Below are 27,461 nucleotides of genomic sequence, written 5' to 3'. Positions count from 1 at the left end.
TATTCATGTCAATCACTATAAGCTGAAGTCTTTTTTTCCTGCCCTTATTCCTTATGCATATTCGCATCAAAGAATTTTGATGATCAGATAAATTTTAACGACTTTGACAATATAACTCAACTAGTTTTTCATAAGACTTATACCAACACAATAATGAATCTGTGGACATGTGCTTATTGATCATTGATCATTTCAATGATATTTGATTGACTCACCTTCATGTGCTTATTGATCATTTCAATGATATTTGATTGACTCACCTTTTCACGTAGCTTTTCACCTGTTTTGGTTTGCGCAGCAAATTTTCCAATGTAGAATGGTACCATATCACTAATGCACACTCCCCTGCCAAACAGTGATAGATAAAATGCATCAGAAATGTTTGGCATCTTTGTCAAGTTCATGCCTATAACATGACATTGAGATTCTGAACAATCAATTATCAATTAAGATTAGAGTGGTAACCAGTAGACCCAAAAAATGGTTGGAAAAATGTAAGCAGCATTTGTAGAGACCGAGTTGATGAAATCACTCCACATGCCATTGAATGTTAATGTTCTTGAAAGAGTGGTTCCAACCTAACCAGCAAGATAAACATTCATAAGATCTCTCTCTCTCTCTCCCTCTCTCTCTCTCTCTCTCTCTCTCTCTCTCAGTTGCTTCTTGAAAAAGGCTTGCATGGGAACATGTTTTCTGTTGAGATGGAGCTGGACACAGTGTTTTTAATGTGAATACACTGCATTGATCTTATAACTCAATATGCCCAAAACAAAGGTCAAGCCCTTTACACAAGCTATGGCTTATCTATAGGGGACTCTCGATCACAGCCTGAACAAGGCAGTGTGAACAAAGGCAGACTTTTAGTCTGCATAGAGCCCCCAACTGGAGAACCGTAAGCTAAAAGCTTAGATGGGCAGCATACTCAAGCACCAAGCCATACTGGAGACCAAGCTAGAGAAGCAATGTAGCCCATAACGCATTCAAGAAGCTGCACACTAGCGTGTAAGTGATCTATATATGTTATTTCTAAGATTGATAATTTGATTTCGTATGACTTCAAATCAAAGCTTGACATGTGGATGTAGCGCTTAAGGAGGAGAAAGCTAGCGAGAAACTTGCACTTAGTGTGCTATTTAGGAGAAAGCTAGCGAGAAACTTGCACTTAGTGTGCTTAAGGAGGAGAAAGCTAGCGAGAAACTTGCACTTGGGGGTTTGCCAGAGCATTGGCAAACCACGCATCTTTATCGTTTGAGTAATCCATCGATAATCTAGCAAACGCCATGCCCATGCTCACTTGGGATGATACAACAATTGATGTTATCTTCTCCTTAGAGTTTGATCCATCAACTAGGGGCTTTGCCAATTCTGCAAAGACCTTCTCATACAATCTAAGCAAGGCTTCCCTGAATTCTTTAGGTATTTGCAGCTGTTTAATCCTTTCCCATAGTTTTTTGCTACCAACTATTGCAAGGGACTAAGCCAATAGGTGGTAGATGAGTGGAATGTGTGGTGTGTGGGAGATTGTGGAGAGTGGCCTCATGGGAGGGAAGGGGTAATCATAGCGGCTCGAACTTCAAACGTGAAATGTCCTCGAGATCTACAAGTAGGGTACATACTCCAAAGATAAACTTTAGATGTCATAATATCTAAAGTGTGTAGATGGTGTCGTGGTGTGTGTTGTGTGGTGGGGGATGGATATGCTAAAGAAAAGGTAAGTGTTGTGTGGTGGGGGATGGATATGCTAAAGAAAAGGTAAGTAAGATCAGCTCTAGGTGGTGGTAGGGAAATAGAGAAATCAAATACGTGTCAAGCGAAGGCAGGCGATTCCATGAAGTAGTCAATTATGCCGTAATCCCCCTTGTGTGGAAAATAGGTGAATGCACCCTTTACTCCAAACCGTTGTAAATAATAAGGTTATCTATAATGTCCATATCCAAGAAATGCCTATATGAAGTGATCAGGACTCGTTTGCTTGCAAATACTCGAGATATCCTTGCCCCATCTGGATTAGCATCATGCAATAAAATAGAATCATCTCAAAAATCAAGAAGCAGCACATGTCCCATACCGTCCTTGCATTGAAGTTCCCAACAAGGACTTTACCCCGGCTTAAGAAATCCATGATGTCTAGATGTAGGGCTGCGTATGGTGAGGTTTTAGCCTCCTCACAAAGATCTCTAGCAAAATGTGAGGTCTTAGGGGAGAAATAGCACAGTGCAATGAACAGGTCATATCAAGAGATGCATCGGATCTGAATCCAAAGAAATCTGGCATGTGTCTCACACCTATCGACAGAGATTATCCCAGTGAGTGATGAACTATATAGTACCACCACTCCTTGATCCAGATCTAAACCTGTCTCTCAAGCCTCATCATCATATGTGACTCCCATGTGTCCACAAACTAGGGACAAAGGGCGCTTTGGGCTTTGATGGATCTCTCTAAAGAAAACTATATCTCATCCTATGTATGACTCCAAGAAATTCCATGGATCTGACCATTAGGTACCATTATAGTTTCAAACAGAGCAAGCCAAATCTCAATACTCTTGAGTCTCATAGACCACATCCCCCTATGCCAAGGGTTCATCGAATGTCCATCAACGGCCTATCAAGAAACTCCCATCTCGAGCCACTTCCCACTTTCCCTCCTTGGGGAAATATCCCATTGTTGTAGGACGGTACAACTCTCCTCTACCTATAGGGGTGTGAGGCTGTCATCTAGGAGTGCAGGTAGCACTACATGCTTGCGTAATGTTGCAAGACGGGCCGCGGTATCTCTAAAACGGATGACAAGAGGATGATCACAAGCGGGAGCGCGACTTATATGCTAGGTGCTTTCAATGCCACACTCTTACATCCCCAGCATGGAGGTCATGAAACCAGTAGCATCATCGATGGCATTGGTGGAGGTGCTTGGGATCCCCCAAATTGACCCATCTAGGAGTCTCCTCAATAGCCAACTGCATGATAATTATCACCAGCTGATGGCATACATCAGCAAGCCCCTTATAGAGATGTCTCAGCTCCTGACCTAAGGCTAGAAATATACCTCTCTTGCTCCGCCTCTCATGCACAACGATGATGAACCTTCACAAGGATCTGCTCCAAGACATATGTGGGGGATGAGAACTATTGTGGCTGGTATGTGTACAATAGGGGAGCGGAGGGCTGGATGTAGGAGGATGGGAGCCCGTAGTGGGTAGGGAGGTCATGAAAGGGGGATTGAGTGAGGGGTATAGGGGATAGGGACAAGGAGATGGAAACAACAGAGGACTGGGAGGGAGGGGGAGACATCTGAGGGGGGACTGAGGTGTGCCCAATGGTAGTAGGAAGAGGGGCTGGCTGAGGGGGAGAGGTGACAAGAAGGTAGAATTTGTGGGGGCAAAGGGGGCACTGTGGTAGGAGAGATCAAACTAGAGGGACACATAAAGGCTGATGCTGATGCTGATCATGAGCCTTGGAGAAGAACCGCTTCGCTCAGATTGTGGGTTTGGAATTCTTCTTAGAGGCCTTCCTGATCCTTGGCCTCCTGTTTGCAGCTTCTTGATGGCCTCTTCCATGCGAGTGTGGTGAAGAACTGTGGAAGCAGTGGGACGGGGTATGTCTTTTAGGTCGGGCATGGGTTAGTTACGAACATCATATAGTGTATCTGCATAGGCTTTGCAAAGGCTAGGCGAGACGATGATCTCCTTTCCAAAAGCTTCACCCAAAATTCTTTGGAGTTACTACTATACAGCATTATCAAGAGCTCTTGTTCAAGATGGATAAGAAGCTATCACTTCTTATGCTGTACTAACGCTAATACTCTTTTTCAGAACAATCCTTGTTCGTGTGTCTTTGTTTGGTCTCCAAGAGCGAATAGTGCATAAGCACTGTGCACTCATCATCATACCAACCATTTTGTGGTACACGCCCTTCGAGTGGGGAAGATTGCTAGGCTGCTACACGAAGGGCAGATGAGGAGGGCTTTGGCATCAATATCTGCCTCATCATCTATGTGGTCTAAGAATCTGTAGCTCTCAATTCCCTACCTGACCCAAGAGTCCTTTTTATCCCCCCAATCCCTCACTAACTAAAAGCATCCAAATCAAATCCTTCCAAACCCTATTCTGCTTTCATTTCCACTTTCAATAAATCTCTGACATGCAATTCAGTCATTCCTCTCCCCTCTTCCTTCTGTCTAGATCTCAATAGTACGATGGACACTAGAAGTTGAAGTTCTTTTACATTCAGGGCATGTCAGCAAACACACTAGATAGATCTTGCCCTAGCTGAGTCATTGTTAAGACATTAGGGAGTGGCTGTGCTTACCTAGTTGCATTGTTCTGATATTTTATCGAGACTCATGTGTCACATGGTCATAGGGGCATTCTTGCATGTATAAAAAAGACTTATTCATGAGTTAGCATTTAGAATGTACTACAGAGCTATGGCATTTGAAGTTACAAGATGCTTTGTCAGAATAGAGGAAGAGTCCTGAATCCATTTTTACTGTATACCTTTGCAATTTTAACTGCCTGGTACTGAACATTAAGATATGCAATAATCTGTCTCCAAATTTTCAAATACATTGCAGATGGTGGCTGAAGAATGAGCCACAAGATATCTGAAGTAACAGACACAATATATTTTAAATTTTGCATTGCCTACTAAAAGCATTCTAAAAATTTACATTTTTGCAGTTCAAGCAGGCACTATACCTTTCTTCTGCATGCTTGGGTTCATTATGATTCGTATTAAGAATATCTGCAAGAATGTCCATTGCTCATCTTCACAGCTTTGGGATGGACTATATTGCAGTCAAATTGAAGTTTGTACAGAGCATCCTCATGGGACTGTGAAGCAATTTTGATCCCCCTGTCCCCCACACCCTTGTAGCTTAGAATTATGAAGGCTCTTTCCACTGACTGATCGTGGAAAGAGTTGCTGAGGATATAGATAACGCTAGAGCTTATCCGCCTTTCTTTGTTTCTTGTATGGGGCAGGGCAACAACTTAGGTAAAATGTAATATGGACTGGAAAACACATTCATTGGTTACACAATCTCCGCTGTAGCCAAAGCAACCTCACAGCGGCAAAAGCTGCAGGTGGTATTTGTAGTTCCTCCATTGGATCAACCTAATGAGAAAGTAGGAAAGACCTAGGAATGGAACAGCCAGGCTGCTGGAGAATTAGGCCGAATCTGCATCATGTGCATTACTGGAGAATGAAAATCTTGCGATCAGGATTGTTTACAACAATTTTATGCCGCTCTGACTTCTCATTATCTCTTCCCATCCCATCTTTATGCTGTTGCTGCAATATTTTAACGGTTAACCAAAGCTGATGAAGAACAGCCCCTATTCTGATGGTAGGAGGCTACTAAAAGGCCTTTTTTGATGCCACTGACATATTCTGCATATCATTGACAGAGTTTAATTGGATGGCACGTTATGCTAAACTAATATTAGCCTCTTCTCTAATTCTAAAACAAGTGCGATTCAGTGGTCATTATTCTTCTATTTCTGAAATTTGGGCTAGATAGACCATATGGGATACAGGAGAATATATGATATTGAGAAGCCTGCAGCTTGATATGAAGGGACATAGCTTTATCATGTCCGAGTTGATCTGTGTATTGCTTGTTGAGCTATAATTAAGGGCTGATGGTTTACTTTTCATTCCTGTCATATAAAGGAAAACACAAAAAAAGACTAGCATACTATTAGGAAGCAGCAGGAAGCAGCAGTGACCAAACCCAAACATTTTCATTTGCGTAACATCAAGAAAAAAATTAGGAAGACTAGTCAAGGGCCGCACCCAAACATTCAGCGCTTCTTCACTTATAAAAAGCCCAAATCCTGCTGCCATAAGTAGCCAAAAGTAAACCCATCTGCAAGTCAAAGAAAGTAATAAACTATTAAAGAATGTTTAAGGTAGCAATGGCATTCTCGTCTCCAGAACTTCCATGTTGAAATGTCAGATCCAAATCCAAACCACAACACTAAAATTTGTACTTGCTTATCGACATCATTGCACTCAGTCCAAAGAAGAAGCACTTCGGCAATATATGACTGTCCAATTCAAGCCAAGACAAGAACATAAGGATTGATTTAAAGCTCAACAAGCATTGAGGGCTGCTTTTCTTTGTGCCCATCATTATGGAACAAGTGTACTTGGTACTGCAGCCCTTTTTCGTTGACATATTTTAAATTTCTGAAACATTTCAAAAGGTTCAAAAATAGGGTCCAAGTTTTGGAAACACAAAGTTCCTTTCTAGTGATCTAAAAGGTGCCGGAAACATTTATTATGTCCCGTTGGCACTGTCAATGCAGAAATATGGGTTGAAAGTTGAAAGAGTTCTAAACATGCAAAAAGTTATGCTTGTAAGTTGAAAATGGAATAGAAAGTTCAAACCTGAGACTTGGCAAGTTGAGTAGCTGCTCTGTATTTCTCATCACAATGACACATTTCAAAACATTTTGAGACATTCTGAAGTTTAGTTTTCAATAAAAAATGTATGTTTGTTACTGTGCTCCTACCTTTGCATTCAAGGCTAGTTTCTCAAATTGTAAGGCCTTGATTTGAGAAGTTAATGAGCCTGTAAGGACAAGATCTAAAAGAACCTGGCTGATCAAAGATCAACCATATGCTAGGCACTTTGTAGGGTAGTTGTGGTGAACAGTGTTAAGTTCGTGAAAGCAGAGAGAAAGCACAGTCCTAGAGAAAGCTTGAGAAGCTAGAATCAATTGCACACACTTTCAAATACACAAATTAGAATTACTGGGATGGATGCCCATGCTAGATATATGTGGATCATTCTCAAGAGACCTGAGACCACAGATGTGTACATTGGAGCATGCTATGTCAACCCACACAAACCCGATTATGCCTAGACTACCTCAGGGAGAGGGCAAATTTCACAATTCTTGGCATTGTATGAGGACATTAAGGTATGTGCCGCAAGGAGAGTTCCTAACTTCAACGCTAGAACCAGAGACATACAAACAGAGATTTTAGATTTTCAGGAGGATGCACTGTCAGATCTCCTGCTTGGAGAGATCAGGACACACACATAGGGTCCATGGTCACCCATATGGAAGATATTTGCTGGACATGTGTACCACTCATGAGCTGCTCATACACAATAAGCTCATGCTGTGCCTTGGCAACTGCACCTTATGGTAATGGTGCAAAGTTTTTTTCAAAAATCAATCTCAAGAGTTCCTTATGACCCGCATCGAGTATATCTTGGAAAGACTCAATGGAAGTTTTTTTCAAAAATCGGTCTCAAAAGTGGCTATCACCAAGTCCGGATTTTTGAAGCTGACATCCCAAAGACGGCTTTTTGGATAGAGCAAGCTCATTACGAGTTCGTCATCATGCCATCTGGTCTAAAGAATGCCCCACCCATGTTCAATAAGATAATGTCTCAAGTATTTGCAGAGTATATTGGAAAGTGCATGTTCATTTTTCTCGATGATACACTTATCTTTTTCGCTACAGCAGAGCAACATATTAAGAATGTACGATGTGCCATACAACTATTGCACGATAACCAGCTATACCTCAATGCAAAGAAAAGTGAGTTTGGGTTGCTGGAAATCCAGTATCTGGGATACAGCATTAGTGCTCAAGGGATCCGATTAGATCCAGAGAAGATTCAAGCTATCACTAGTTGGGCTGTCCCCACGACGGCTCAAGGGATCTGATCCTTGGTGGGTTTGTGTCAAGCCTACAGCTCGCACATGGATGGATTCTCAACATGCGCAGCCCCTCTTACAGATTTATTAAAGGGGGTAAAGACACGCAAACAGAAGATTCAAGTTACAGGTAGAGCTTTGCTGGCCTTCCATGACTTGCAACAATTGGCCACAACAGCACCAGTCATGAAGATCACCTCTTGGGATGATCCATTTTTGGTAATCACAAACGCTAGCAATGTCGCCATCAGGGCAATTTTACAGCAAGAGGATAGGCCCGTGGCACAGTGTATGATAGAGAGCTACTTGGTGTCATCCAGGCATTAAAATATTAGAAGCCTTTCCTATAAGGACGTACTTTTATGGTCAAGACAGATCACCAAGCCCTTAAGTGGCTTCAGATAATGCCTAGTTCACAATGGAGTGATCAACAACAGTGGAGCTAGATATTCCAGCAGTTTGGGGAATGATCGAGTACATCCCCAGGAAAAACAACCACGTTGCCAATGCTTTAAGTCGGAAAGGTTCAATCCAGACCATTGAGAAGGCCACTGTGCTCAAAATCAAAGGAAAGAACCTTGATAGTATGAAGGCACAATAGGCAGAGTCAACAGAGTGTGGTACCCAATTCTAGTTAGCCACGATGCTTGCTCCAAGCCATTACTCATTAGAGGACGGTTGGCTCTTGTATAAGAAAAGATTATGTGTACTCAAAGACAAACGGCAGTGATGCGCATGACGCCCTCACTGGTGGTCATAGAGGTTCAAGAAGTTAGAGCACTATTTCTGCTGACCAAAGATGCGAAAGGACGTATACGGCTATGTTCAAAATTGTCAGATGTGCCAAAAGGTCAAGGCTTCCCATAAGAAAGGGGCTAGCTTACTTATGCCATTGGCAATACTCAACGGTCCTTTCCAAGACATAAGCATCCGTAGGTGCGCGTAACACTCAATGTCTTACTATTGTTTGTCGCTTTAGTAAATATTGTATGCTTATTCCCTGCAAGTAGACGGCCAACGCTGAAGATGTAGCTCGTTTGTTCATATTAAGGAAGATGTAGCTCGTTTGTTCATATTAAGTATTGGTATCCCATTGGAGGGTTGCCAAGGACCATCACATCTGACAAGGATTCTAAGTTCACATCTAATTTTTGGCAAGCCCTGTTTGATAATTGTGATACTAAGCTGCAGATATCCAACATGTTCCATCCGTGATTGAATGGAGAGACGGAAATGTATATCGTATGTCGTTTGATATTTTAAAATCATAGTCACGATGCTCAAGGAAACAAGGAGCAGTTTCTTCCGTTTGTGCAAGCCATTTTGAACGATACCTATTCTTCAAGCATTGGTCACACACTATTGAAGCGGCGTTTGAAAGGCGGTTTACATCACTCCTCACCCTCTCTTGATGAGGATCCCCTCCGCTCACCCACTCTCCATACAAAGTCGGTGTGATGAAACACGAAACTGCCCAATGGCAATCCTAAGCGAGTGTGGTACATGGATTTGAGTGTACCATGGCAGATCAATGAAACTGTCCTCGGAGATGCGTAAGCAGTGATTCCTATAGAAGCTGAGCTTCTATCGGTGCCAACCAAATCCTGAATGTGTGTAGCTGTAAAAGATCCTCTCGGATGATCGGGTTGAACTCGTTGCTCCGAAACGAGATAAATGGGGTGTCAATGCTATCCTATAAGGGTGACACCTTGTCTAATGGAAACCCAGTCTCTCAAGCCATCTGCACCTGTGTGTATGTCAGAATCTCTGATCACCTTGAGCTGCTAATGTCATAAAAGAGGACAACACCAACCAAGGTAGTCTGTGTTGCCCTGCAGTACAGGAGCCATAGTCTCGCACGAGGTATAGGTAGCTGATAGTCTGGAATGCCACATCTAACTGCAATGGAGATACCCAGAACTCAGCCTAAATGATCTGATAAGAAACTGGCGGCTTACTACGGATCATCCATGATAGCAAGAGAACTTGTCATCTCTCCACTCGAGTCCACTCTGTATCGGAAAGATTTGGCCAAGGGCTGCCATACATGCCTTGTTAGAAAACGACCAACAAAGGGTATGCACAGTGGAAGACTGATAGAATAGCCTAGGAGCTCACACAGTGTGTGTGTGGGAGTGGAATCACAAACTTCTTTAACTTATGTGCATCACATAGATGTGCAGACTCATCAATGGACAATGAACCAGCCAGATATAGAAGCTACCAAAACAATATTTTTCCGTCCAAAACTATGGACACAACAAAAGAGAGAGAGATCCAAAATCCCACCAGAGCGTGGTTCTTTGATCTTATCATAAGGTACTTCTACTATCTGCCGGATATCTCTAGACTTGAGCCCGCGTTCTCCACCTCGAGCATATGTAGACTCTCCGTCCAGATCTCAGCTTCAGCTGCCCTGATAGACAGCCTAAGGTTCAGCCCTGTGAACTCAGTCTGCAGCACACCTCTAGCTCACCTTCACCTCTAGTCTTGAGTCACAAGAGAGAGACTTGCTGGCTGCTCCTGTCTGCCCACTCTTGCTGGAGTGCTGGATGAATTGTGAGGGCACAATAGCCCCTTTATATAGCCCACAAGGGGCTGGAGATACCACCGACCAGTCGGTGGTATCTCCAGCCCCTTGTGGGCCGACTTTATGCAGGCAGCCCTATATAAGGGCCCTTTGCTGGCCCTCGTGAACTGCTGCCAGGCCCCAAGGGCAGCCCCATTGGGCCCCACCCTTGGGCACATCTGTGGCCAGGTGGCTGGCCCACCATAGCCTCCACCTCTGCCCCTTTGCTGCGTCTATGTACAGTGCTTGCTGCAGGTCTTCATCCTGCCCACACATTCCGTCTTCTCTCCTGGGATACCCTGCCATGTTTGCTGCTCCAGATCTGCCTCTTCCAAGCCAGATCCATGCTGTGTGCATCTCTTTCTTCTCGTGTCTTTCAGCTCTATTTGTCACAGCCATTATGACTCCAAGTACCTTCCTTTTCTTTCTCTGATTTTTGCCCCCATGGCAGCCATAGTGCTGCCCATGTGGCCTTCTCTCAGACCCTAGGTTCACCCCCCCCCCCCCCCCATGCTCTCCTCATATGGGGGCTTACAAGTGGGGAGGTGACCTTTCCAACACCCCCTCTCACCGACACATCTCGGCCCAATGCCAACACATCGATGACGATACTCCAGTAACTCCCTGGTCGTAGTCCTCTGGAACATTTCGACGTCAAAATCTTTTACTGGCTTTTCATCCAGTGGCTCCTACTCCACCAAGTCCGCTTCCGCTTCCGTACACCATCCTGGTAGACAGGTCCATCTCTGGTAGCACCTCCTGGCACCACCACCTTCAGTCACTCAAGCAATCCAAACGCCACGATCTTCTAGTTGTCCCCCTCATAATGAGTGAATAACCTGGACTCTTCCAGGCACCATGCTTTGAGGGTCGGTTTCAACCCGTCCTTCCTTTGGCAAGGTCCACAACAAAAGAGTAACTCCAGATAACCTGTACCACGAACTCTTACTGAGCTCTCAAACAGGTACTTTTCTGGCTTCAGTACACCTTGTCCATCACCTTCTAGCAATCTATGTCCAAGATTTGAAGAAGCACCCTCACTTCCCCTTTTGCCTTCGAAGAAGACCCATTCCTTCCAATCTCAATTTACCTCAGACATATGAAGAGCAAATTCTCTCCACAACATGCTATAAAGGTTCAAATTAAGAACATCAAGTACATACCAGATCACCGTGCTGTATGTGTGCTTGCTCTGAAAGCAAACCACCATGCACCTCATCGAGGCACATACCAATAACTTATGTAATCCTGTACTATCCCCTTCTGAATTACAGCAACTATCTGAACATGAAACCTAGGGCACTCCATGGAATCCACCCTCGTGTCAGTATCAACAGCCATGCACCTGGAAGGTTCCAAATGCTAGTTGATCCCTCACCACCTTGACCTTAGTCAAGTGGTCATGTACCGAATCTCCTTCATCCATATCCAAGTTGTAGAGCTAATGCTGAAGAAGCAAGATCCGGGATGTGTTATCTATCTCGTACAGATCCTTCAAAATGGCCCACACCTCTACTGACATGTCGGTCATCTGGATGTGAGGAAGCATAGAATCTGATGTAGTCCCTATGATCAATGCTAGGGCATGGGCATCTCTATCTTCCCAAGCTTCAAGCTCCTCTCCATCTACTGGTATGAGTATCTCCCCCTCGTTGTCCACCATATCCTTCGGCTTAGCCTCGGCTTCTGTTGTCAGTTTCCACAGCTTCCGAGCCACTAAATGACTCCGCATCTTCACCTTCCAAATAGGGTAATTTGTCCCATCCAGTTTCCTGAACTCTCCAAAGTTAGGGATGGTTAGCAAAAGAAATCTGAAATCGCCATCTCTGCTGCTAAACTCTTACAGCAAATTCGAACTAACTCAACCTTCTGTAGACCATAACTCCTTATGCACCTGACTGAAGCTGAGTCACCCTCCTTGTCACAAGGGCCTGTCCTCCAGTCGTGGAAGTTGCCGTATATCTCTAGACTTAAGCCCGCGTGCTTCACCTCAAGCGTACGTAGATCTCAGCTTCTTGCTGCCCTAATAGACAGCCTAACGTTCAGCCCTGTGAATTCAGTCTGCAGCACACCTATGGGTCACCTTCACCTCTAGTGTTTTGGCCCACGAGAGAGACTTGATGGCTGCTCACTCCTGCTGAAGTGCTGGATGAATTGTGAGGGCACAATGGTCCCTTTATATAGCCCACAAGGGGCTGGAAATACCACCGACCAGCATCCTCCTTCCTGGCCGACTTTCTGCCCCCCCTGGCCGACTTTATGCAGGCAGCCCTATATAAGGGCCCTTTGCTGGCCCTCTTGAACTGCTGCCAGGCCCCAAGGGCAGCCCCCATTGGGCCCCACCCTTGGGCACATCTATGGCCAGGTGGCTGTGGCCCACCATAGCCTCCACCTCTGCCCCTTTGCTGCACCTATGTACAGTGCTTGCTGCAGGTCTTCATCCTGCCCACACATTCCATCTTCTCTCCTGGGATACCCCGTCATGTTTGCTGCTCCAGATCTGCCTCTTCCAACCCAGATCCATGCTGTGTGCATCTCTTTCTTCTCGTGGCTTTCAGCTCAATCTGTCACTATGACTCCAGGTACCTCCCTTTTCTCTCTCTGATTTCTGCCCCCATGGCAGCCATAGTGCTGCCCATGTGGCCTTCTCTCAGAGCCTAGGTTCACCCCCCCATGCTCTCCTCATATGGGGGCTTAGAGATGGGGAGGTGACCTTTCCAACACGCCTGTAGTTCAGACCAAGGAGTCGAAGAGAGGAGCCTTGGTCCGTGGATCCTGGAAGGTGAGTGGAAGCACTGTCTCTCCAGTCGAGCAAGGGAGCTGTATCCTCTGCTCACGCGGGCCTGCATCGCCAGTCTCATCGTGAAGATAGGGCCAAAAAATAGAACCCCCAGGTATATGTATGATGAGACAATCTCAATCAATGACCTGCCAAAAGTAAACTGCTCTCCATTTATAGCTGCACGAGAGGTGTGAAAGATTATGACCTTGGTTTTACCCAGGTTGACCTTAAAGTCATGGACTCACAAAAAGTTAGTAGTGAAAGAGCAGAGATGCAAGATTGAGTGCAACTAGAGGAAGCAAGACAGATGATAACCAATTTAACTAGCAAAATAAATGCATTACATTAGTTACAGCTAGGCCCAAAAGATTGACAAAATTAGTGTTTCATTTGCAAATATTTGCATACAAAGATTACATTTGGGATTACATTATGAATCTGCAGGCCTACAAGTACAAAAGAATTCAAAAACTCAAATCACTACACTCAAATCAATATGTATAGCCCAAAGTGGGCAAACAGCACATAGATAAGCACCCTTTATGCAAAGGCTTACAAATCCAACAAGGAAGATATCCATCACTTGAGGGAAGGTATCTTACATGTCCAACAAGAAAATACGCACTTAAGAAGGTAGAACGTGGAGCTATGAGGAGAAATTAAAGAATTGCAGGATGTATTCAAGGGAATGCTTCTAAAAATAAATGCATTGCTAAGGGCTACAGAATTCAAAGCACAAAAGCAAAAAGTTTAGAAATTGGATGACAAAGGATGCCAAAACGAGAACAAACAAAAGGACACAAGAGTAGAGCACTGCTGCTGCTCCCCGCTCCTCCTGCTCCCCTCCTCACTGCTGCTCTCCTCGCTGCTGCTCTCCCCGCTCTCTGCTGCTCCCCCGCTCCTTGCTGCTCCTCCTGCTCCCCTCCTCGCTGTCCCCTCCCTTCCCTCCTGCTGCTCCTCCTCCCTGCTGCTGCTCCTCTCCCCGCTCCCTGCTGCCTCTCTCCCCGCTCCCTGCTGCTTCTCCTCGCTACCCCCTCCCCTCCTTCCTCGCTGCCCCTTCCTACCTGCCCTCTCCCCTACACTGCCCCTTCCCCCGCGCTGCAGCCTCCCCCCCCTGCGCTGCAGCCTCCCCCCCCCCCCCCCGCGCCTGCTGCTGCACCCCCTGCGCAGCAGCCTCCCCCCGCGCCTGCTGCTGCTCCCCCTGCGCAGCAGCCTGCTGCTCCTCCCCCCCCGCGCCTGCTGCTGCTACCCCTGCGCAGCAGCCTGCTGCTCCCCCCCCGCGCCTGCTGCTGCTCCCCCTGCGCAGCAGCCTGCTGCTCCCCCTGCGCAGCAGCCTGCTGCTCCCCCCCCGCACCTGCTGCTGCTCCCCCCCCGCTGCAGGCTGCTGCTCCCCCCCCGCTCCTGCTGCTGCTTCCCCCCGGCTGCAGCCTGCTGCTGCTTCTCCTCCCTTCTCCTTCCCCTTCCCTTCTCCTCGCTTCGTTTCTTCTTCTCTCTCCCTTCTCCTTCATCCTCTCCTTCTTCTGGATTACCCCTATTTTCTTATAGGGGTCTCCTGGGATTCAGGAAAGCGGACGGAGTTTTTATTTTTGTGTTTGAATCGGCCAACACACCTCGATTGACGAATGGGTTCCCATTCAGTCAATCCGTCTCCGCTCACACCGGCCGCGAGAACTGTAATTTTTTCAAAAGACGAGCTACAGCAGTTGCAAAAGGATTTCGAACATGAGTGTTCCACGACTTTCTTCGCACGCATTCATGGCTCACACCCCTCCAGGTCACAAGCTAGAGATTGGATGCTGTCAGCGCTTCCTCAGGACCTCGCCCCCCACCTCAAGGATGTTCGTTTGTTGGGACGGGGTTTCTTTCAGGTGTGCCTAGATTCCCCGGACGTCACGAGAGACCTGCTACAGGCCGGGTTTCTACTTCTAGGCTACAGGAGGATCTTTTTGTTTCCTTTTCAACTGGGATTTGACCCAGTTGAAGAGGACAAGCAGGGAGTTTCTGTTTTCATCAGGTTCCCTGGTCTTCCCTCAGTCTATCACCGGCTTCTTTCAGTTATTGGCGAGAGGTTTGGTGTGGTGGCAGAGATCCCCCCTCTCCCTGGCGAGCCCTCTTCGGCTGCTGAGGCGGTCAGGATGGACGGGGTACCCAGGGTTAGGGTCATTGTCCAGGACCCCAGTATTTCAGATGATCATATCATGCTACAGCGACCTGATGGGTCTTTTTTCCGCTAGAGATTTGAGGTTGCAGGTCGGCAGGACCAGTGCAGGATTTGCAGATCCTCGGGGCACTTCGCCAAAGATTGCCCAAAGAAGAAAAAGAGGCCCACAAAGCAACCAGCTCGTACTCGCTTACGACAGAGAGCTGGAGCAGGACCGACCGCTCCACAGATACGGCCTCAGACTCGGGCTCCCCCCTCTCCTAGGGCTACTCGAGTCCCTTCAGCACCCCACCCCACCTCTGGCCCACGGTGGGTTCCGGTCGCGGCTAGGCCCTCTACTCTAGTTCACTCCTCCACCTCTTCGGAGGCTACCCCCTTGGAGCCTCAGGAGGAGACTACTGTTCAGGAGCCTTGTTCGACTCCACCCTTGGATCAGGCTGTACCTTCCTCAGCAGCGCAGGTAGTTGGCACCTCGTCTGCACCACTTGTTGATCAGGATCCAGTACAGGTGCCTCCCTCTTTCGACAGAGGGAAGGGGGTTTTACATTCTCTTCCTGCTTCGGTAGGAATCCTTCGTACCCCCTCCCCAAGACTGGCTCAGCGGAACTCTTTTTCCGCTTTGGAGGACCTCTCTAGCCTCCCAGATGATGATTTTGTAACCTCTACTTTTGGAGAGCCAGTTATCGGCATCCCTGTTGAGAGATCATTCTCTCTCTCACCTGTGGATTTTCCTCCCCTCGGACCTCGTGTGTATGGCAGGAGGTCTGCTCCGGTAGAGGCTTCTGTTTCCGCCACCAGGTCGGGTAAGATATTCCAACCCACTTCCTCCCGCCGATGAGGATAGCCAGTTGGAATATACAGGGATTGGGCGGCATCCCTCATCGCCGTCGCAGACAGCTGATCAGGAATCAGCTCCATCCAGGTGTTTCAGGTGGTTCCCTAGACATTCTTTTTCTTCAGGAACACAAACTGGATTTCAGAGATTGCTCCAAGTCAGGTAAGCTGCTTTCAGGCCGGACTTTTTGGCTTCCTGCCTTGGGAACCAGAGGAGGTACATGCATTTCAGTTTCAGACTCTATTCTCCCTCTGGTCATTGGACACGGTACCATAACCCCCTCCAGGGCACAGTGGGTTTTACTTCTGATTGACGGATGTAAGGTTGGTTTCCTCAACCTTTATGCTCCAAACAACAGAGGGGACCGTGTTTTGTTTTGGAAAGAGTTGCTCTCGTGGGCTGACATTGCGGATTCATGGATTATTGGAGGTGACTTCAACATGGTTGAGGCACCTTCTGATAAGAAAGGGGGCAGAGAAGGTGGTATCCACTCCCTTGAGAGAGCAGCCTGGGATGCCTTCTTGTTCAAGTTTAGTGGCAGAGATGCTTGGTCAGATGATGCATTTCTTGTTCAGTCTCAGTCACTTTTGTTTTCATGGTCGAACCATAGGGTGCAGATGCCTATCCATGCTCGGATTGACAGATTCTATGTGGATGACTGGGCTCTTGATAGAGGGGGGACAGTTTGCATTGCACCCGGTGTTTCCACTTCAGACCATTTTCCGGTAATTTTGTCCATTTCAGAGCCTCATCTGAGAGGACGGTCTCACAGTATCAGGATCCCAGACGCCTTATACATGGATGAGACTCTCACAGAGGTAGTGTTGGAGATCTGGGTTTCTCATATGCAGGGGGGGGTGGCCGGTCCTTCACATGTGGCCACAGCACTTGACAGTATCAGCGACTTCTATCACTCAGTTGCTAGTGCTCGACGAGGTGAGGTACTCAGGCGAGAGATCGGTATCCGCCGGCAGTTGGCAGCCCTTCAGAGGGAGGAGCAGAAACGACCATCAGATGCTTGGATACAGGAGCGCCTTGCTGCCGCAAGGGCTCACTTGCAGACCTTGCTTGATCAGAGAGCAGAGTATGCCTTCCATGCACGGGAGTCCTTTTGGATACAAATGGGAGGGAGAGTCAATAAACATTTTTTCTCTACACTTGGCCCCAGACATAGTAGAGAGAGTGTCAGGCAGCTTATTGACTCTGACGGCGTTTTGCAGTCCCATCCGGAAACCGTCATGCATTTAGCGACAGATTTTTATACCTCCCTTCTTTCCGCAGATCCGAACTCACAGGCCAGAGAGGCGGCTAGAGGTGAAGTTTGGCAGAGTTTACCTGTGTTGGTCACCCCAGAGATGTTATGCTCACTTGATGCACGCTTTACCAACACAGAATTTAAGGCTGCTCTTTCTGCCCTTCATAAGGGCAAATGCCCTGGTTCTGATGGTCTTACTCCTCCTTTTTTTATAGCCTTTTGGGATATGATAGGTGATCATATTACTTCAGCCCTGCAGGGCATTTGGGACTCGGGTGAGATGCCTGACTCATTGACCGAGGGACTCATTCACCTTATCCCGAAAGGTGGCAACAGGAATTTTGTATCCCATTGGAGACCCATCACTCTTTTGGGCACACTTTACAAAATCCTTGCCAAGGCGATCAGCATCCGACTACAGCCCCTTCTTCCAGACCTGATCCATGATACTCAGACAGGCTTTGTGCATGGCAGGAGCATTTTTGATAATATCTTTTCCTTTTGGGAAGCCACAGAGTGGGCTATGCAGAGTGGGCAGAGGCTAGCAGTTTTACTCTTGGACTTCGAGAAAGCCTATGACAGAGTAGATTGGGGTTTTCTTGAGGGCACTCTTCTACGGTTTGGATTTTCAGATGCTTGGATCAGAGGTGTGGCCTCCCTTTACAGATCAGCCCACAGCCAGGTTTTGATTGGTGGGGTAAGGGGTGACAGGTTTCAGATTTCCAGATCAGTTCGTCAGGGATGCCCTTTAGCCCCCTTCCTCTTTCTTTTTGTGGCAGAAGCTATGAGTATCTTCCTTAGATCTCAGGCTGAGCTTTTTGGGCTGAGACTGCCCTTGAGACAGGAGCAGGAGCTTTTTGACTGTGAGTTGGCTGATGACACTGCTATTTTTATTCAGGCCTCCTTGCAGTCACTTGTTTCTTTCCGGACAGCCTTGGATATTTTTTGCTCAGCTGCAGGGGCACACATTAACTGGCATAAATCCTTTGGCTTTTGGATCAGTGATGAGGACACTCCAGGCTGGGGTGTTGACATTGGTTTTTCCTGGATTCAGAGGGGTGTTCCTATCAGGTATTTGGGATGCCAGGTAGGATTGGACATCTCTCCAGCACAGCAGTTTGCCCCAGTACTAGAAAGTATAAGGAAAAAGCTCCTATTCTGGAGCTCTGCCAAACTCGACCTTGCATCTAGAGTTGTGGTAGTGAATCAGGTTCTCTTGGCCACCTCCTGGTTCGTGTGTTCTTGCTGGTGCCGGTCTAGGGATTGCATCACTCAGCTCATCAGACCAGTCAGGAATTTTTTATGGAGTGGACTTGATGGCACAGCAGATGTTGCAGCAAGGGTGGCCTGGGAGACCATTATTCTCCCTACATGTGAAGGGGGCCTTAATGTCATTGACCCGGACTTGCAGTGCAGGGCATTGCTTTGTAAGGTGGTGGTGAGGGGACTCATGCCTGGGCAGGAACCTTGGAAGGATTTCTTTTTTGGACGCATTCAGGCTTGCACACCAACCTTGGGAGATGATTGGGTAGACAGCCCTCGCTGGATTTTCACATCAGCCCCTCTCAGATCTCCTGCCTCTCCTCTCATGACTGCCATCCTGAAAGCTTGGGGGAGCTTCAGGAACACTCTTCGAAGGATTCCTCCTTCTACCGTCGAAGAGATTGATAGGCAGCCGATCATTTGGAATGATAGTATTCTTGACGAGCATGCCAGACCATTGGGCACTTCCCATTACATGCAGTGGTCTAAATGGGAGAGAGGCCCCGCCTACACAGTAGGCACTTGGAAATCTTTTATCAGGCTACCTGTGGATCAGAGACTGCAGTCCGTGAGTCACCTCAGAGGGGTAGCACGCAGGATTCAGCAGATAGATGCAGCCATCCCGGTGGAATGGACAGTTGAGCTGCCTATTACTTCCACCACTTGGATGGGAGCTTTTTCGCGGACATCAGTTCCTTTACAGGTGATCGCTCTCCGAGGTCTCGGGGAAGACGCTCTGGTATTTGATGTTGGGGATGGAGGTTTACTTTCTACATCCAGGGATGGCATTCTTCTTGAGGTTGCCTTTCAGCCTGTCAGGATTGCTGGTTTTGTGGACCTTGGAGCGGGCCTGCAGTGGTACTTAGACCCCGACCCTCTGCTCTTGGCCTTGGGATCCTGGAGGTTGTGGTTATATGGAGGTGCACCTATCAGGTGCTTGCAGTGGGACCCAGGAGAGTGGGAATGGATAGATCATGGGCACCGAGAGAGGGGGATTCCCTTCTTTCGTTTCACGGTTGGTAATGCCAGGAGGTTTCAGCTGAACAGTAGGGGTTGGATTCCCTCCAGAGCCCCCCATTGGGAAAGCTTCTTCATCACCGCAGACTTGCGTAGGAATTTCTGGAGGAGGCTCTGGAAATCCCTCAGAAATAGAAAGATCACTCTTTTCTTTTGGCTTTCTATTCATGGAGGGATTGCAGTGAACCTGTGGAGATCACGTTTTGGGGCTGATCCCACTTGTCCTCGTTGTCACTCTGCAGAGGAGTCAGTGCGACATTGCCTTTGGGACTGCAGTCAGGCGAGGACTGTTTGGAAAGGGGTTGCTCGGATACTCAGCATCTTTCACACATCCCCTTTCTTCATGACTTGGGGCTCGGTCGCATGGTTATCTCTTACCGGGCCCCAGGTGTTTTATGAGGGTGAGCCTTCTTCTTGGGCACTCTCGGTCCGCCGGCAGATGATAGAGCCCTGCTCTCTACAGGATGTACCACTTACTCCTTTCAGAGCTTCTCATGTTTCAGTGGACACCTCTTGGGAGATTTTGGCTAGCATTTCCTCTTGGCACATTTGGAGAGCCAGATGTACTGAGGCCTTGGATGGCACCCAGATACACCCATTACAGGTGTTCACGGGTATTTGGACTGACACGGTTCACACTTTGATAGCCATATGGGCTAGCATGCAGGGTTCTTCACGGGCAGCCTCTTCTAGAAGGACTATTTTTCTTCGAGTTTGGAGGGGTTCTCCCTTTTTCTCGGAGGCTTCTACCGGATTGAGATGGCACTTTCAGCCTCAATCCTTTCTTTTTGGCTCTTGAGCTTTTCGTGCATTGCATGATGTATCCCGTATGGAGCTTGCTCTAACGGTTTTTCTTTAATACTTAATAGAAGTCTCTTTTTGCAAAAAAAAAAAAAACGAGAACAAGGAACCGCAAGGGGGAGAAATGTTAACATTATTTCAAATTTGGACAAGCGATTGAACTCCAAGATGGATGAGATATAGGATTTTCCATAAAAGAGGAACAAAACATAAAAGAAAGAGCTCTTATAGGAGCCTTGGTGGCAAAATGATTTAGGGTGGGAAAGAAAGAAAAACGTCGAGACATCTCAAAGCATGAAGTTTCATGATGCTGAAGCAAGGCCAAGGATATTAAAAAGCAACTTACACCTTACGGGGCATCCGTTTGGGGAAAAGTTGAATGGAGACCTCATGTGATAGCGAACACTCCAAAAAAAAGGGAGAACTTGAATAGTAAGGAACACAGAGAAGGATGGCAAAGTGGCATTCATCAAAGAAGGAAGAGGAATGGTAATGGACAATACCAAGAGGAACAAGGCATAGGGACTCCAGACCCTTGAGATCAAAGTATGTAACATGAGAGACATCCACAGACAAGATTACAGCATGAGAAGGAATTTGTATAGCAATTGATATGCTTTCAGCACTAGAAACATGGGAACATGAAGGTAATGAAAGTCCAAAAATAAAAGGGTTCACAAAGACCTCAATTTGAAACAAAGGAGGATACAAAGCTGCAAGACGGTTCTGAGGGGTTGCATGTTACATCATGGAAAATGAGACACTGCAGTAAAAGTTGTAAAGAAGGATCCAAACAATAAAACTTCTGGTTGGGAATTAAGAAACAAGAAGAAAATATATTCATAGCAGCTTGTTTTATCATACACCCAAGCTCTAATTACCTTTTATTGAAGATACAAATAGGAATGTGATATAAGGACTAAAATAGTGAGAGTAGAAACACTTCACTCCTTGTAACAAAAGAGACAACAAAAGAGACTAGTCCAAGGAGAATCACTGAAAATTTTAACACCCCTCCCGTACCTTCTACAGTAGCCTAAGAATATTTTCAAGGAAGATCTAAGACTCTCTTATTGTCGTAATAGTTAAATCACCAAGTGATAAATGCGAGGTAAATTTCTACTTAAAAGATAAGCTTCTAATTATGTCCCTAAGCATAGTAGCTCCTATGAACATTAGTGATGTCTCAAGTTGATACCCCTTGTGTAAGTACAAAGTAAGCTGCTAAAAACCATTAGCATATTAGACAAAAGCTAAGGATCATGCAGAGTACAACCTAGGTTCAAGTTAATGAAGAGATGCACTGCTCCAATGTGCTGGGGCACAAGTGGAGAGACAGCAAGCTAGATCAAAAATCAATGCCAAGCAAGTGCTTGTAACTCAACCTAACCATGCTGGCAATGTCCCTTATAGATGGCTGGTGTGATATGGGACACATGCCTATCAGTCCAGAATAGGCTATAAACAAGCTAATCTTGTGATAACAGCATCCTTTGTCTAGGAGCTTACGGTAGGCTGCATGCTCAAAGAAAAAGTCTTAGAAACTCTCATCTGTTAAAGAGTTTCAGAAAATTAATGCATGAAGAGCCACATGGTTTCTGGGTGTATGCAGGAAGCTTCCATCCAAAAATTAACAAGACACAACGTGTTATCTACTTTGTGAGAGACTCTTGTAGCACAAGTCCCATCTCGAGTTCACACGTGTGCTTTTAATCATTATGTTTGATGTTTAGAGAATAAGACAACATTCTGTTTCTCCTTCAAAACGATGATCAAAGTGTTCTGCATCTCAATTGAACCTCCTTTACTGATATGCATATGGCTTTTCATTCTCACAGTTATTGTCAAACAAACAGTAAATAATTACTGAGCACATATAATTAATTTCATTGTATAACATACTTAGAAAGACATCAGACAAAAATTTTAGCTAAATACTAAACACATCATGGAAAATGTCAGGGCAAAGAACTAAGGCAGGATTACATCCAATAAGAACTTGTTGCTAAGAAAAATCTAACCCAGGACAGCCCTCTCCAATGCAAATATTGGTGCCAAATAGGTTGAGGCGAAAATGGACTCCTGTCTCTGCATTTGCCTTGGTCCCAAAAATATTGCCTGCTTGTACATCCAACTTATATCCCTTTATTTGCCAAATTGATACCACAGCAGCACCAACTACAGCAACTATCAAGAACCTCAAAAGCCAATTTTGATCACCCCTGTCATTGTTTTCTTTAAAATACCCTGTCTTTTCCTTCTCTAGCTTTTCTGTTTCCACAGAGACGTAACTATCTGCTGCTGATTCCTGGGCCCAAACTTTGAATCTGCCTAATTTCTGAGAAGTGGCTTGCGCATCCCTGCATATATTCCATCCAACGTTGGATTACTAGGTGTACATCATCAATCCATACTCCAAGTCACTAGCATTTGTATTTAGTATTGAAATAAAAAAAGCTGCGAAGCGAGTTCTTAAGGTGAGTTGGACATGCATGCAAGAATATTATAAATGCCAAGAAATTGCACACTCAGACCAATCAGATTGTATATGCAGCAAATATTTTCTAATAGCTAGCAGTTTGAATATTGACGAAGATCAACCTTGACCATTGAAGTAGGAAAACCAAAAGTCTCATCTACTCGGACAAACCAGTTTCTTGTGTATGCAGCAAAGTACATTTTCTAACAGCTAGCAGTTTGAAGACTGACACAGATGAACCGTGACCATTGAAGTGGGAAAACTAAGATGTTTCATCTGGCTGTACCGGTTAGCCTTTGTACATATAAATGCCACACATTGAATTTGATAATGTAGCTTGAAATATTCAGATGATTCAGTTAAGGCATTGAGAGATCATCGTTCAACATTTAACATTAAAGCATTTAAAACTCAACTTACAAAAATCATGTGGCATTCAAGAATAAGACTTGCATGCCCTTACAATCAACAAAAATGACAGACTTTCAATAAACATGAAAAGACATCCAATGCATTTGTTTACATATAACGTTGAACTTGCCTACTCTCCCCTTTTGTAGTCTGATTATACGATACTATATTGTCCCGAATTGGCTATATTCTATCATTGTGATCTACAAAAGAAGCATTTACCATTCACTGTGATGGAACCCTGTCTTCCATGAAATGATCGAAGAAAGGCATCACCCTCATTTGTGAGCGGTGCCTCCAACGGTCTACACATACTCTGTAAGACCACTAACAGGAACTCAGCCTACATTGCCTCCCGAGCGCACTCCTCCTCAAACCAAAATAGCAGTGATAGAAATCTATGGTCGTCTCTAGAATCTCCTGGGGTTCTATATGCATCTGTCCACTCTCATCCCTCAGACACAGCGCAAGGGCTGGTGGTCTGAAAGGACTAACTGGTCATCCTGTCTTGCTACTGTACCCACCGAGCCCGGGAAGAGTGATAGGAAAACTCCGCTCAACAGACATCCGTGTCTTGGAGGTCAAGCCTCGCGCTCTCGTAAAGGTCTGCAAGCCACTGTGGGACTGGGTCCTGCTCTCTAAGCCGCTCTATGGAAGTAAATCCCTTCTTAGTGCTCTCTTGTGCTCCTAGAGCATGGGGTTGAAGCTTCCCGTTGCTCCTGTGGCTCGCGTTTGCCACCCATGTGACCCATCCACTCTCTCAAGAGGGCTCTCTTGCTCCTGCCAGTCTCAACCCAGCCTACCACACCTCCTGAAGCAAAGCATCAGGAATACAAACCCCTTTTTAGGGAGTCCGCAACAAACCTTCTCTGAGTGAAGCACGATCGGGGAGAGAGAAGACATCAGTGTGCCTGCCAAAATACTCGTGGCTTCCCCTCTATTCAAAGCCCAGTCTCCTACATAGAACGTATCAAGGAGCTCAAGAAGATCATCGTGCCTCTGCTGAACGAAAGAGAAATGGAGGCCACCAGGAAGTTTGGAGAACTCCATCTCTCTCCATGGATCACGACCTTTGATCATGAAGATGAATTGCTCCAATTTACTCCTCTTTGCTGCGGGCATCTCTGAGCAATAAGCTCCTCCCTGCTTGTCCTCCTCAAACTCTAGGTCTTTGAAGTCCCCTCCAACAACCCAAGAGTCAACGTCTGGGAGGTTCTTTGTCAAGTGCCTCCAAATGGCAAGGCCTTGTTGTCTGCAAACAGGGACGTACACGTGCACAACTCCCTACCCTAGGGACCCAGCCACTCCTTCATCATGTCAAACATCTAATCCCTCATCATGAAATCAAAAAGTACCAAAATCCAATTCTCCTATCCTGTAGTGGCAAAGCAAAAGCCCCAAAAAGGGCAGGAGAAGGAGCCAATTACCACAGTAGAACCCCCTTTCTGAGGCTGCAAGTTCAATACCATCACCTTCGAGGCGTGGGAACAATCATCTAGAACATCAAGGTTATTCCAAGGACCAAACCTCCGGAACTCTCTCAAGAAGGGACGAGGTCTCCGACCAAGAAGTTGAGAAAATGGGCCATTTGCCTCGCCTAATCCATAGGAGCTATGTCCTGCATGCCAAGAGAGCGTCGAGCTCTGACTGCAAGAAGAAGCCTGAGACTAAGAGGAGGAAGTCTCTACCTTGCCTTTGCCTGAAGGATTAGGCATTTTAGGAGATTGAGACTTCGAAAGGGAAGGGTGAGAAGAGGAGGGAGGAGAGACTGCTACAGTGGTGTGGGAGGCAAAGAAGAGGATGAAGGGAAGCGGGTAGTGAGGGTGGGTGTAGCAAGGGGGGAGGGATCTGAGGGAGGTGAGGAGGTGATTGGGGAGAAAAGGGAGCCGGAGCTGTGGCCTCCCGTGAGGCCTACATCAAACAGAAGCCTAGGAACTCCGAGCCTCTGCCTTTGGTGGGTTCGCTCGGAGGTCAAAGAAAACCTTGCCCTTAGGAGTCTAGGGACATCTCGAGTGGGAGCCATCTGGCCTCTTGCCACCACCTATTTGAGTCTAGCACATCGCCTACGATTCTTCATGGCCTTCTTACTAGGCTTCTTTCTTTCCATCCTAGTCCATGCTCCCTCCAAAGCACCACCCAGGGAGTCTAGGACTCTTGCTGTGGCCTAGAGACTGGGAGGACGCTGAGCTCTAACCACCCAAGGATCACGTTGCTACTCTTGTCTAGCCTGAGAGGGAGTGAATCCTTGCCCCATAGGGCAAGTCCATGCCAAATGACCCATCTGCTTGCATCAGAGGCACTGACCTGGTAATCTAAAGACCTCAATCCTGTGGAGCGCTCCTTCATCAAGGGTCTCAAGGAAAATATCCTTAGGAAGGGACTCTGGACTCTCTAACGATCATCTAAGTCGAGGAACCCCATCGTCTACCACAACCAAGACTAATGAAGCTAGGGGACTCTAATGTTAAGCCATAACCGCGGCCGCTAGAAGGGAGGATGGGCCAATACTCCCTCGGTACACCTGGGAAGCAAAGCATCACCAAGAACTGAGGCATGTGATGTGTCGTGTCCATGTCCTCGACTGTAAACCCATAATACGAAGGGATGAAGTAAAAGAGGTGAGGGCCGAGAAAGATTAGGCTGCACCACCAAGGCCTGGGTGGTATTAGGGGAACTCAGCTAGAGAAGAAAGACTCCTTTCTAATAGATGGCAATCTCCTGAATGTGGTCACCCTCCAGTGATAAGCTCTCCTGAATCCTCACATAACTGATTCCTCTGGAGTGAGTCCAACTATCCTGCCCGCCAATGCTCTGTCTTGAAGGGATTGGACTACATTCCTAACCTGCTACTTGTCTGCTGGAGATCTCTAATCCGGGTAAGACAGGAGACTCGAGAGGGTCTGAACCACCTAAACAGGAAATGGTATCGACCTCAAATCTCGTACTACACAAGGCATCTGAAAGCAAAGTGGTCCTCCCCTAATTAAGGTTCCACGTGAGACAAGTTTCTCTAAATTTCGTGTGACAGATGATAGCACCAACATTCCGAGTATTGCAGCCTGGCGCACCTGAAAAGTGTGTTGCTCCCGTGAATTGCTCAGGCACCGGCAACATTATGTGCGGGGCTTCCCACCCTTGCGTATGTGAGAGTTTATTGCAGGCGACCTAGGGCCTTCTATCTTCCTTACCAAGAAGGTAGTAGACGCACCATCTGGCATTCGGTAATCGACTTTTCTTTTGGTCAAATTCAAGGCTTGAGTTATCCCACACGAATAGCAATCGCTGGACCAATTGTTGAAGGCAGTTCAGGCATAACCCCGTCGCAAACCTTAAATGTCGCCAACCCAATGCACTGAAACAGATGCTTGAATGCAATTGGTAGCTCACCATGCAAACTTGTCGGAGAGCAGACAAACAATACGAGGTGTACTTCTCCACTGAAGCGAACCCAATCTGCAGATCGTACCGGCTTTTGCGTTTCGGGTGCAAGCAGTAGAGGCAGGATGAGAAACAATCGAAGGCAACAAAAATCCTTGCAAGGCCATGAAGAGGCCTCTGCAGCAGAGTTAACAGCAAGGCCACGTGAATTAGAAAGAGGGCGCCGCAGAAGGGACGACGAATGCCTTAAGATCTGGTGCCCGCATTCCGACAGAAGATGACGCTCAACGAAATGGGAATCAAAGTAGAGGCAAACAAACGAAATCTAACTTGACCGGCAAAAACCCAAAAGTATACTGATTCATACGATCGGAGTGGCAGAAGCTGCGCCCACTTTAGCTAGCGAACTCCAAAAGGTTAGTCCATGCGATTGAGAAAAGCTCAATCGCCATGACGATTGAGGACCAACGTGGGCAAATAAGGATCAAGGGAAGGTTGGCGCTTGAGTGCACAGCTTTCAATTCAAACTTCACATTTATTCGGAATAGATAATTGTCCTCCTTGGACGTAAACGTCCTCGGATTTAATCGCAGCCGTCCGATCCAACCACTTTATTAGTTTTTGGCGCAAAGCCATTTGGGTTGTGTTATTATAGGACTTGTGCAAGGGTCTTCTAGTGGGGCTCATGGCCCCTTGGACGGGCGAGCATCCTAGGCTAGCATTGCAGATCCAGGCCAGCATCCTAAGACTCTAGCCCAGCATTGCCATGCCAAACAGTCTCACAGCCATGGGATTGGTTCTGACAACCTGCAAAACCTTTGAGCCC

The 27,461-nt window shown here is 46.6% G+C and overlaps 1 protein-coding gene across 1 annotated transcript in view; it reads right to left on the bottom strand.

Moving 5' to 3' along the window:
- Nucleotides 1-27,124, bottom strand: part of LOC147891539 (uncharacterized) — a 30,341-nt gene extending 3,217 nt beyond the window's left edge. The window contains exons 1-5 of the mRNA XM_087388411.1: nucleotides 26,645-27,124; nucleotides 22,389-22,727; nucleotides 5,802-5,874; nucleotides 466-578; nucleotides 261-345 (exon numbers count right to left, since the gene is read on the bottom strand). Of these exons, the coding sequence (XP_087244537.1) occupies nucleotides 261-345; nucleotides 466-578; nucleotides 5,802-5,874; nucleotides 22,389-22,727; nucleotides 26,645-26,802 (768 nt within the window). The 5' untranslated portion in view covers nucleotides 26,803-27,124. The remainder of the gene's footprint in view (nucleotides 1-260; nucleotides 346-465; nucleotides 579-5,801; nucleotides 5,875-22,388; nucleotides 22,728-26,644) is intronic.
- Nucleotides 27,125-27,461: the final 337 nt, after the last annotated feature.

Source organism: Dipteris shenzhenensis, chromosome 17 (genome assembly GCF_047967505.1).
Source record: "Dipteris shenzhenensis isolate YYH24624 ecotype China chromosome 17, Dip_SZ_1.0, whole genome shotgun sequence".
Classification (NCBI taxonomy): Eukaryota; Viridiplantae; Streptophyta; class Polypodiopsida; order Gleicheniales; family Dipteridaceae; genus Dipteris; species Dipteris shenzhenensis.
The sequence above is the reverse complement of the archived record's forward strand: the minus strand, read 5'-3'. Positions and strand labels throughout refer to the sequence as shown.